General features: G+C 40.9%; 1 protein-coding gene across 1 annotated transcript in view; it reads right to left on the bottom strand.

Moving 5' to 3' along the window:
- Positions 1 to 13,067, bottom strand: part of DNAH11 (dynein axonemal heavy chain 11) — a 324,415-nt gene that overhangs the window by 241,524 nt on the left and 69,824 nt on the right. The window contains exons 19-27 of the mRNA XM_044246194.1: positions 11,220 to 11,336; positions 11,009 to 11,095; positions 7,221 to 7,379; positions 6,233 to 6,316; positions 5,167 to 5,325; positions 3,529 to 3,651; positions 2,632 to 2,754; positions 1,141 to 1,365; positions 19 to 110 (exon numbers count right to left, since the gene is read on the bottom strand). Coding sequence (XP_044102129.1) covers positions 19 to 110; positions 1,141 to 1,365; positions 2,632 to 2,754; positions 3,529 to 3,651; positions 5,167 to 5,325; positions 6,233 to 6,316; positions 7,221 to 7,379; positions 11,009 to 11,095; positions 11,220 to 11,336 — 1,169 coding nt within the window. The remainder of the gene's footprint in view (positions 1 to 18; positions 111 to 1,140; positions 1,366 to 2,631; positions 2,755 to 3,528; positions 3,652 to 5,166; positions 5,326 to 6,232; positions 6,317 to 7,220; positions 7,380 to 11,008; positions 11,096 to 11,219; positions 11,337 to 13,067) is intronic.

The following is a 13,067-nucleotide window of genomic DNA, read 5'->3' as shown; positions in this document are numbered from 1 at the left end:
TTATAGTTTTATTCTTACCTGTACTGTAAATCTTTAAGTTTTTCATAGAGATTAGGTCTGCATGTTGCTTCTAGAACATTCTTTATTTTAGCTGTCTTCAACATTAACTCCTGTATGAAAGTATAAGATGGAACCATTGGAATTAGAAATTACTTTTCTCAATTTTTCATCCTTTGGGGCATTTAAAAATGAAGAACAAGCTCTAAGAAAGTATGGCTAAAGAGACTTCTAACACCAGGCCTAGTCACTTCTCCTTTTAAGCTTTTAAATGAAGATCCAAAACAAAGTATAATCACACAGTTTTTATCAAAATAAATTCGATGGGAATTCCCACCATTCTGCGTCCAAACGAACAAAAAGAATAAGGAGAGAGAGAACCCAGAATCTTAAACAGGACATTGACATATGAAAAGGGGATGAACGCTGAATGGTCTATTTTTTCTTCCTTTGAAGTTAAAATAGTATTCCTCTGGGTGTTCTTCTTTAGAAAAGAAAAAAAAAAGTTATTCCTCATTTCTATATGAAAAAGTATAGCCATTATTCTTCGCTGAAAGGATTTCAAATCATTCATCATGATCACATGTGCATCTCTGGGTGTTTTCTTTGGCCCTTATAAAATCAACAAACAAGTAACTAATAGTTTCGTTACCGGCATCCCCTCCGCAGTATTTACTTCATGAAGATTAATGTTATCGCACCTTAGTGCAGGGCTTAAGGGAAGTATTGGGCCTGCTGCTGCTTTTTGTGTGGCCAGAAACTAAAAATGGTTCTTACATTTTTAATTGGTGGAAAAAAAGTTAAAAGCAGCTTAATATTCTCTCTCACATGAAAACTCTAAGAAATCAAGTTTCAGTGTTGATAAAGTTTTATTGGCGCATACCCACACCCATTTGTTTACACAGTGTCTGTTTTCATTCACACTACAATGGCAGCACTGAGTAGCTGTGATAGAAACCATAGGCAACTGCAAAGCCTAGAACACTTACTATCTAAGCTTTCACAAGAGCGAGCTTCCTGCTCCACCTTCCTAAAATGCAACCATGTATTTTTATAAATAGGATACCCCAAATCATGGCTCTTTACAAGATTTTCAGATGGTTTGGAAAACTGCTAGGATACAAAACAGTATCTTCTGTGAACCTTAAATTCAGCATCTACTCCATCGAATCTTCTAGCATCTTTCACGAGCTGGATTCGAATATCTTCTGAACAAACAAAGATGCTTTCCAGGTGAGACCAAGTTCGCTGGACTTCTATCCAAGTGAAGATGACCAAGTCTGCTATGTTTAATTTATTTTGCCAGCTTAACACTTGCTCAATAAAATACTCCACATACTTGCTCTGAAGTAGACTCTGCAACTGAACCTAAGAGAAAGACAAAGAACTTGAAGTACTAGGTCAGTTGGTAGATTGCAAGTACCATGAGGGAGGGACCATACCCCTTCTGTTGACTCCTGGATTCCTATGAATCTACCATGCAATACCTGGAATAGGCATTCAGTATTGGCTACAGAGATCAACTGATGGCATTAAATACTAATATTGACATGTTTAAAAAAAAAAGATAAATACAAGCAACTGCATTTCCTGTATCTTCTATAAGAAGACCATGTATCTCTTCACAGGCAGAAAAAAAACCTGTGCTCCAGGGTACAGCTTTAAGAATTAAATTTTATTCCTTTTCCTTCTCTCATTCTCTCCTTGGGGTCCCTGCCTATTAACCATTGCAAGGTTATAAATACCTTTTCCCCAGTACTGAAAATATAAAAGCAACTTCTCCACAGCTTCCCAAGCCCTCGGCTTCCATTTTCCTTCCCTCTCTGTCAACTACCAAGCATGGATGCCAAGCAGTCTGGTGAGCACTTCTCTCCATTCTCTGACGTTGAAATCTCAGAAAGTCACTGAGTAGAAAGGACACTTTTCATTCTCTTTCACCTCTAACTACTTAGTACATTTGACTCCTCTCCCCCAGAACTGATTTTATTAAGCTATTATTGACATGTTACATGAAGTTTAAAGTGTACCATGTGACACTGAATACATATATATATATATTGTAAAATGGTAACCACAATAGGTTCCTTAACACCTCCATTCCTCATGGAATAACTTTTGGGGGTGTGGTAATAAGATCTAGTCTCCTAATAACTTTCCAGTAGACAATACAGTAGTATTAACTGTAGTCACCACATTATACTTTAGCTCCCCAGGACTTACTCATCTTATCCCTGGAAATGCCAGCCCTTTGACCAACATCTCCACATTTCCTCACTCCCCAGCCCCTGACAACCACTGCTGTCCCCAGTGCCCCAAACACCCGACTCTGATCATCATTCTTTACTGACTTACCAGCCCAACTCACAACGCTCTCCTTGAATCTCTTACCCTCCCCAACACAAAACCTCTCTGTCACTTCTTAGATCCCTTGGAGCCCTACCATCTGTCTCCCTGCTCAAGTCCAAGTTCCTTGAGAATAAGTGCTCATACCTTTTGATCCCAAATGGTACCATGCCCAGAGTCTGGGACGAGTAGACACCTGATGAATGAATAAATACTAAGTACTGGAACTTGGAAAAAGCCCAAAATTGCCACTTAAAAGAAAAAAATCTATAATCAAAACACCCGTCTTACTTGGTTGTGCTCCAGAGTCTCAAAAAGTTGTTCATCGGATTTTAGTAAAGGAATGCCAGTCCGATAGTGAATTTCGTAAGAGAACTCCATGGAAGTCCAGGTCTGACTGATTTCAGTAATAGCCTAGACACAAACAGCATTAAGTTATGTGCACAGAAGTTTATTTTGTGGTGAACATCTAGGCTATCAAGTGAAATTTTTAAAAAACCTTCTTAAATTCTAATAAATAAATAAATAAATAACCATTATCTAATATTATTGGCCTCATTATTTTCCTGCAAATAAATCATGGTGATGATGTTCAGAGAATGAATTCCATCTCACAAAAACAAGCATCATTCTATTATCAGACTTCTGCTGGATCTGAGTTTTACATCCTTCACTGACACAGAATGCCAGAACTCCAAAACTCATCTAAAGGGTTAACAGAGATCCTGTACGTGTCAGCCCTCAGGAGCCTGGTCGCGCTTGGGAGACGTGATGTGAACTGGGGTGAGTCAGTTACCACACTGCACCCCAGTTTCCTCATCTGTAAGACAGGGTCAAGAGTATTACCAACCTCAGAATCAAATGAAATCATATAAAGCACTCAGAGCAGTGCTTGCAACAAACTAAATGACAGGGCATGTTCTCTGCGATCACGGGCACCACCACCACCAGCACCCGCTGTCACCACCGACTGAACCCACCCTCCTGTTTAGGAGGATTTAGTTTCCCCGCCAGAGTCTGTCTGTCTGTCTGTCTCTCTCTCTCTGTCTCTCTCTCTCACACACACAAGCAGCGGAGAAGAAAACGGGCCTCAGGTGTCCACACACTCATGGCACGGGGACTTTGGAGTCTCAGGAGCTACTGCACAGAACTAGTTCAGTGTAACCGGGAACGGCCCCAAGACACCACCTTTTCCGTCCCCAGCTCCTTCACGGCTTGGTCCACGATGCTTTGGACGGCATCTTCCACTTGGTGTAACCGCAATGCTAACAAATCTGCCAAAGTTGTGGCTTCGTTGATAGAAAATCTGACCTAATTAGAAAGAGAAAAGGGCAGAATTTACATTAAGCGTGTAGTAATGGTTCTTGTGCCTGATGGCCAGAAGGCTGAATCTCAGCTAAATATATTCAAGTCAGGTGCTGAGCAACCTCTGGTTCTAGAAGGTGGGGACAATTACAGAAGGTGGGGACGATTACTGTTTTTTACCTCAGAGTTACTGAGGCATCACCCACCAGAAGCTAAGGCTTAGGCCACGTTCATACTCCACTACTTTCTTTTATCTCATATCCTTCCTTTGTCAGCTCATTTCTTACCTCTTTGCTCACAAAACCCATTTTTTAAAGAGAATCACAGTGTTCATTTATTTTAATTTGGTTGAAATCCCAGGAATCAGGGAGTAGCTCATTTGTCTTTTCTTCCTCAAGTACTCTATTCACTGGACATAATTCCCAGTTGCTTCCGTGAGTTAACTTAGTTTTCTCACTAATTTAATCTGAGTTTCTTGGCAAAAAAAAAAAATACCCTTACTCATAGCATCATTATTCATATTTACCATGTGACAAAATATTTCACATTTATTTCCTCATCATCTTGTTGACTATTGCCCCTTACCACCCCCACAACCCCAGTATTTGCTAAGAAGCTCTCTACTCTTCCTAAATGCTCAAATCCAACCGCAACCCTCACCCCTGAGGAGCCGACTCTGCCTTGGTGGTTACAGGAAAGCCCTTTCCTGTCCCACAGCTGCTAACACCCAGTCCCTGCTTCTTGGTCACTGCAGCCCCTCTGGCTCTCCCCAGCCTGCGACTACTGTTCTTTGTGGCCATGCTGTGCTCTATACAAGGCTTTCACATCATCTCACTCAATGCTTACAAGAATCCTCTGATGTATGAGGGCACACAGCATCCTCTCACTGTAGTAATCAAAAACAAAACGCAAAGTAGGGAGAGGTTAAGAGTCTTTTTGAGGTTACAGAGTCTGTAAAAGACCAAAGGAGGGTGTCTTGGCTCAGGCTGCTGTAAAGAATACCATCCACGGGGTGGTTTAAACAATGAACTTTTATTTACTTGCTCACTGTTCAAGAGGCTGGAAGTCCAGCACCAGGGTGCCAGTGTGGACGAGTTCCTGAGGAAGGTTCTCTTGGTTTATCAATATCTGTCATATTCCTGTAGCCTCACATGGCTGAGGGTAGAAATTTCCAGTCTTTCCATCTGGTTCTAATGGCACTAATCCCATTTATGAGAGCTCTACCCTCCTGAGCTAATCATCTCCCCAAAGCCCCACCTCCAAATGCCCTCACCTTAGAGAGGTGAGTGTATGAACTGGGGTGGGGAGTGGGCTGGGATGGGTCAGGGGACGACATTTAGTTCACAGTGGGGGATGAAGGAGGATTTTCGCATGATCAGTCTGTTGGTTCTATCTTGAGGAGCTTGACCTCCCCCATTTGACTTGAAGTCTTTTCACTTTATCCCAGATGAATAATGTAAATCAAGGAATAACACTTCACAGTCACAAAAATACTCAATTAACAAGACCCAGAAAACTGACCCCAGTGGCCTTCATCAGCTGGTTCCAATGCCTCTCTCTGAGTGCAGGGCTCTGTAACTCCATGACAGCTCTCAGGGAGGCCGCCAATTCCTTCACCGTGCTTTCCAGACCAGCATAAGCATCCCACACACGGACTTCCTTGTCTAATGACCAGATTTCCTAAATTTAAAAAAAAAAAATCCCCATCTATATTAGTACATTTCATAATTTGTGTTCCAGGAAAGAATAAATCTACCTTTCCCTAGATTATGAAAGAGTAGAAGAATTTAAGCCCATTGGTTAAGGGCTAAAGCCAGAGAAATAGAAAAAGATCCACTCATCTGTCTATCACAAGTCCTCTGCGTACAAGTCACTTGGAGACACTGGTTTCTTACTCACAGGCTCTCGCCGGTGTCCCATGAGGAAACCTCATGAGTTGAGGCAAACATGTTCTGAGAAAAAAAGCAAAGGGCCCTGCCAGTTTTTAGCTGTCTTTCACTTCTGTGCATTTTGGCTTTATCTGAAGAGGTTCTACCCTCTTTAGAGGGCACGTGACTAGACATCAAAGCACTATATTCAAATCAGCTCTGTTCTGTATATGTTGAGCCCCTTTGGGATAGCAGAATAGTCAACAAGAACAAAGATCACAGTATTCCATATATATTCCCAAGCGGCATGCTTCAATTATTGCCCCAAATCCCAGAATCGAAAGCTGTATTTGAATATAAAATGATGTTTGCCAAGGAAAGAACTCAAAAGTTTTCATAATCTTAACCTCTTAGCCCCAGTACTTTAAATCTTAACATCCACCATTCTAGATAGCCAGAGGAAGTTCAAGATTACAGCTGCTACTCATGAATCCATTTGCCCTAATATGCTTTCATCCACTCATTCACAAAAAGGCAGGCTTGATTAGAAATGCAACTGGCTCAGGGTTTAAAAAAAAAAAAAAAGTACTGTCTCCTATCATCCTGTTTGAAGTAAATAAGGACACGCAGCCCAACATACCAGATCCTCGGTTAGGCAGGATGGAAGGAGGTGGGGCTGAGAAAGAGAAATGGTTGTAATCGACAGTTATGGAACTTGCCTTGGCAAACCTTCTGAGTTCTACATCCATCTGTTCCACATTAATCTGTCTCCACTGGGTTTTAGTCCAATTATCAATGCTTCTCTGAAAACGCACAAGCAGATAAAAGTGTCAACAACATTTGGTGAAAGCAAGTCTCCACAGCAAAATATATAAACTGATGATACACAGTGATTCTATCATCCAGTGAAAAGTCAATTATTTAAATATTAACTGCACTTGTCAAAACTTCCCTATCAGCAAAACAAAAAAGTTGTCAGGACATGTCAAACTTAAGGTGAAAACATTATGATGTATTAATTTCCAGCAGCAGTGACAAATTCCATTTACATACTATCATTATCATTTAATCCTGAGGACTCTGAATTGATAAGTGTATTACCATTAAATACCAGGTTTTGAAATTCTTCATGTAACACGAAATCAGCTTCCATAAGACAGTGTCCGTCCCTTATTGACAAAATGCTCGTTAACTTCTTGACCATATTCTATGTCCCTGAACACATTTCTATATGGCTTTCGACTAACTTCAAATTATGTATAATACGTGTTGCAATATACCTGGTTCCCCAGAACTCACTCACTTAAGTTTGGGACTTAATTAACAACATGCAAATTAACTTCAGTCAGGTCTGTTCCGTATGCACATACATGTAGGTAGGAGTGTATACGTGAATTTGCACGCACAGGTCACCATATACATGTAGTATATAGTTACGTGTTATTTTCATTTATACCCTACATAATCCCTGAAAAGAATCTGAAGCAGTCAATTCTCTATACAGTTTCATTCAGATCCAAAAAGAAAACAAATGATAATTCGGAGAAGAATCTTCTCATAGGGATTGATAAACTCTAATTCGGTGGGGGAGGGGACTATAATGCCCACAGATTTCACAGTATAAAGCCCCCAAAGACTGAGATAGATACTAACAATTGCCTATTTATACAAAAGAACTATTAAAAAAAAAAAAAGGCAGTGTCTTACTGTAACGTAAGTAATGACATCCCAGAGGCCCTTGAGCAATTTTATTTCTTTGCGACACTGCTTCATCTGTTTGTACTCAGGAAGAGCCACTTCAAAAAGGTGGGTCGATTCTTGCATCTGTAACATTTCTTCTTCCAATGCCTCAAGCTCTTGATTTGCCTTAGGAGAAAACACACACATACACACATACCTCAATACCCTTCACGCTCAGTGAACGGCCATAGAGAAGCCACACAGTTCTGTGAACCTCTGGCTAGGTCCACATTTGCAACCTCTATTTTAAAATGAAAATTAAAAGAAGCTGGCAGTGTAATTATTGGTAAACTGTAGGGTTCTGATGAGGAAACTCACGGCTACTCAGAAAGTGAGAAAAGACTAGTCAGCAACCCAATCATGCCAGCAATCATGCCCCCATGCCTGCTTCAGCGAAATTTGCTCAGGTAACAGACATCCGGGACAACCGTCTTCCCGATTCTCATTGTACAGCTGGCGACTCGGCTCTAGAGAGCCAACGGTGAGGCTCTAGAGCTTCCATTGAAGAAGCAACCACTGCTTTAAAAACGTTTCGGATCTAAAAAATATCCTAGAGATCATCAACAGCACAAACTGTACTGAAGCGAATTCACGAAATATAACCCTGGAGCTAAAGACAGCAGATGAGGAGAAGCTTCACTGTACGACGATCTTTCCCACAACTGGTCTATCATCCCAGCGATGGAGGAGAGTCTGTTGTGCCAAATGTAAGTGGAGTCTTTTTTTCTTTCTCGATAAGCCAACTCTTAATTTTAGTTTTTATGAACATAGCAGTGTATTCACATGGTCCACGTTAGAAGAGGACGGAGGCGGCGGTGGGGCAGAAGCAGCTCGTTCTCTCTCCAGTTCTTCTGGGCGCCATTTCTCGAACTCTCGATTCTGTGCACAGGCCACTCCTTCATTTACCAAGTTGAGCCACTACATTAGGTTACCGGCTTTGCCAAAAAAAATAAAGACTTGACTTTATTTTTCTACTTTATATTTTCTCCCATCCTCCTCTCAATACCCAACTATTACTTTAGTTCTTCTGATTTTTTTAATTTAAATACTCATACTTAATCCTTTTTGCTTCATCAGTTTTTTTTTAAATTTTGTTAATTAAATTTTATTTATTTATTTATTTTTAATTTTTTTTCCAATTTATTTATTTTCAGAAAAACAGTATTCATTATTTTTTCACCACACCCAGTGCTCCATGCAAGCCGTGCCCTCTATAATACCCACCACCTGGTACCCCAACCTCCCACCCCCCCGCCACTTCAGTCTGAGGGGTTTGAAGTGGCTTCATCAGTTTTTAACTCTTGATTCCCTACTATGCCAAGAGGAGTATCAGCACTTTCATCTTCTTTCATTATAGGAGTTACGGATTTCATTTTTGGAAGTCACACCTTTATAAACAAGAACCGCAATTCTCTTAGTTTCACCCATTTTCTGTGAGGAAAGAAAATTCCATGCACATCAAAGGGTGTGTGTGCACACCATCCAGCTTAGGACTAGGTTATCAATCACTTTTAATGGACTCCTCAGTTTTATTCCCCTCCTTTCCACTATAGAATTAACCACCTAATTTTTATTTAATATTCCTGTTTGGGTTTTTTTTTATAACCTATGTATGCACTGCTAAATGCTAAAATGTTAAAGTTTATTTCTGAAGTTTATGTGAATAATTTTATACTCTGTATTAAGACATTCCAATTCATCTTTATTTTTGAGGCACATTTCTATATATTCATGAGGCTGTGGGAAATTCATTGATTCCTACTACTGTGTAAGCATTACCCTGCATAAATACTACATTTATTACCTTGTATAGATAACACAGTTACTGTTGTCTGCTTCTGATGGTCATTTAGGCCCCCCAGGTAACCAGTGCTCATGCTCCCAAGCATCTCCCTGTCCCTGTGGTGTGAAATGCTCCATCTGCCCCCACAGCGGCACAGGCTTCTATGCTTGCTGCTGCTTTCCATCCTTGATTCAGCTCCTCCATTTCTTCCCCTGCCTGTCCTTTAGGAGCTTCCTCTCCTTTTCTGGGGAGCTCAGCAATGCATTTCAGGTTGCACAAACATGCATGTGTTTTGGCAACTGCTTTAATGAAGGATTCTTTGAATCATCTAGAGTACCATGCTCCCCAAAGTCAACAGCCCTTCCAGTCAGCATTTTTTCCATTTCTTACACTAACTTATTCCTAAATATACACACCTAGTTATGTTAATTCAAGTGTATCCTATGGCTTTGGCTTTGAGGAAACAAAAGCACATAATCTAATTTTACCACAGAACGAGTTATAAAGGAGAGATTCACCATACTACTCCCTTTGATTCTGGAGAATCAAAGGTTTCTGTCTGGTGGAGTGAGGTGCCTTGAGTACAAGGGTCTACCACACCCTCCCAGAACAAGCAGATACGTGCCTCTGCATGAATCTGCTTCAGTAAGTATTAGGTGTATATGTGAGCGCACGCGTGCACACACACACACACAGACCCACACACGCACACACACAAACAACTTCAAAATAAAGGTACCCCAGTCCTACTATATTCAGAACATCCCTTGACACTTTCTGTAGGTATCAAGATAAATATCTCTTGACTTTTAAATATTTAACTCTACCGTTACATTACAGCATGAAAAAAGGTAGCATTCAATAAATATCTGTAGTAAATGTTTACATACAGCACATTGGTTACTCAAGTAAAAACGCCTCCCCTTCCACAATCTGTTCGGACCACCTGCAATTTAGACAGAATCTTTAAAAACCCCACAACTCTATTAGCATATTCTAACCCACAACGCATACATTAACCAGTTTTCTACAGCCAAGTGCAGGAGGAGATCTGCTCCAGTACGGTGCTTTCCGAAAGGGCATAAAGCAGATAAAACTAAACTCAACCCAGAACATGGGACAGGGAGGTTCAAGCTGTGTCTGCTTGAGTTTTCTACCAGTCTAAGGAGTCAAGCCTCTCTCTGGAATAAAAACAGGATGGCAGCCTCCGTGAAGATCTCAGAAAGCTTCACCACTCCTGAATCTAAACTTCACGGTCATTGCTCTTTTTGGCTCCTAGGTTAAGAATTCCTAAAGAAATGAAAGTGTTATTTTTCTAATAATCTTTTAATACATTTTTTTCAAGCCTCATGTGAACTACTCACCATTTTGGGTTGTATGCCCATTAAGTTCATTCTTATAGGCAACGACAATAAAGCAGTTCATTAGAAACTAGGGCTGGATGACTCCATAATATTTGTATCCCAAGTTAAAAGTTAAGTTATGGGCTTTCTTCACTATGGTTAAAAGTCGCTAGGAAAGTATCACAGGGCCAACAATAATAGAGGATAAAATTCCTGATTAAAAAAAATTTGGACAGCTAGCATTTTAATACTATTCTGCCACCATGAAATCCCCAATTTTACTCAACTACACATGATGATTTATCTGAAAAGAAGAGAAACTACATCATAGGAATATTATAAAAACCATATTTAAGCAATACATCTAAAGTTCTTGGCACATTTACATAGTAAGTACTTAAAAATAGTTGTTACTTTCACTATCGTGACCACTTTGATAATGATGGTCACTTTGAGAGACATGATTTAAAATACTACCGGGGTGAACGGTTCATAACCCAGTTTCTAACAGTTAATTCTCAACTGCCCAACTAAGTGCCAAACTAAGGCAAAATATCTCAGTAAGTCAGTGTCTAATCCGACTTTCTACAAGGGCTATTGTAGCAAAAAACGACTGAGATCAGCATTACCTTATCAAGCACTGTGTACGGATTTTCTGCATTAAAACTGAGAGGCGCGTAGTGTCTGAATCTCTCTCTGAACTCGGCCTGCTTCCGCTGATGAGGGCAGAAAACACTGAAGGTGAATTACCAACAGCAGCTTCAGTTACCCTTGTAAAAACTCCCTCTAAAACAAAGAGAAAACAAACCTAACACCCCTAAAACTTGGTAGCTTGCTTACATCGAAGGAAGTACACTTTTTCCTTATGAGGGTGACTTCTGCATTTTGGAGAGGCGAGACAGCGTGTCTAACAGTCACTGCAATCTTTTTGGTAGTTTCCCATCTTTCAGGCAATTCCTACGGAAACAAAGGTACAGATGGGAAAATACTTCAGCGACTGAATTAAATGAAGTCCACAGGATTTAATTATTCCCACCTCTATACATTAACCCATGACATCTCCACATTCCTCTGGAACAGAAGGACTTTATCCCCAGAAAGATGCCAGTGGCTAAAGGCTCCGGCCAGGCTGACCCACTGGCACCATGGGATTCATCTCTTCCAAGCATAAGCCAGATTTGTCCTCTGGTGTAAGATTTATGGCAGAATACAGGAAGTCTTTTCCAAATACACATCAATTTCCAAACTGTTTTGCTGTTAAGGGAATGAAATTCAGGGGCTCTAGAAAGGACTTCCCAGCTGTCTAACAAGTGGAAATGGGAGCCGGGTTTAGCAATTTAGCAAGTGAAGAAAGATGCTTTGAATCTGGTGGGGGCACAGAGGAAGGCGTAAAGTTAATCTCCTGCCTTTTCCTCTAGCTTCCTAAGCTCTGTGTGTACTCTGTCTTGACAGAGAATTCGAGCATTTAGGGCAGGTTCATTGCAAGTAACCAGGATATCCGAAGTGAAGAGAAGCCAAGGGAAGGGAAGGTTAATTTCTACTTGATGTAGGACAAAAGCAGCAATAAATAGTTCAGGTAGCAACTCAGCTCTGCACTGCCTGACTACAATGCAAACAGGACAACAGCAAATTATTTTCTTTGAAGAGCCGTTGTGCATACATGCTGTTGAAAAGCATTCCTTGTGCCCAGACTAACAAAGCATTGTTTCTCTGGGTGATCTCCTAGGACACTGAAATTGTTCTGTCGTACAAAACCACCCATAGTGAGGGAACTCGACTTGTGTAGCTCAAGTGCAAAAACAAAGGTTCTAAAGACTATTTTGTAAGCCTCAATAAATATTTGATGAATGATTGAGTAGCTGCCAATTATGAAGAGTACGCCGTGCTAAGTGTCAACTGTATCCGTGTGGGGGAGGGGTATTGGAAAGATAAAACACGTTCTTCCACTTAAATTGTTTTGCAGTTTGTCAGAGTCGATGAGAAGCACCCAAGAACTATTCTATGGGACAGAATGCTTGGAAGGCGACATTCATGATGAATTACCGAAACAGACCAGAGATCAAGAGACCTGGGCTTTAAATGCTCCTTGTCCTTCATCTCCTTTTTCTACCCTTCTCATCCAAACTCCACACCCTCATCTCTGCACTCTCACTTCGCATTTCCAATTGAGCCCAGGAACCTAACTGTCACCTGGACCCTTGGGAGTACCAGGTACAAAGGTCACATCCCTGGGTCACGCCCCTTAACCCTGACGGACACAGTAAACGTGCTTCTTGTTTAGGGATTCCAAATAAGCTTCCACTTGATCCAAACAGATGTTCCTTGAAAACCAAAAATCAGACAATCTCTGAAGTTTAAATGATAGGATTCCCCCAAAGAGGTAGCACAGAACTTGTGGCTCAAAGACAAGACTGGGTTCTAGCAGGCAGAAACTAGGGTGAGATCCTTGAGATCCTGCAAGGTAAGATGACCAGTGCAGGCTGGGGGTAGAAGAGTGCTCAGAGGGCAACTAGTTGGTGCTCATAGGCTAGAGGCCATCAGTGAGGCTTCCTAACAAGAAGGGACTTGATACAAATCTATACACTAAAGTTTAATCCTGCTTCCAGACTGTATCATAGAGAGGGAGTGAGGACACAGCCACACAGAGGGGCTTCTTAGCACAGAACCCAACACAGGCAAGTATTAGGG

The sequence above is a fragment of the Neovison vison genome, chromosome 4 (genome assembly GCF_020171115.1).
Source record: "Neovison vison isolate M4711 chromosome 4, ASM_NN_V1, whole genome shotgun sequence".
Taxonomy (NCBI): Eukaryota; Metazoa; Chordata; class Mammalia; order Carnivora; family Mustelidae; genus Neogale; species Neogale vison.
The sequence above is the reverse complement of the archived record's forward strand: the minus strand, read 5'-3'. Positions and strand labels throughout refer to the sequence as shown.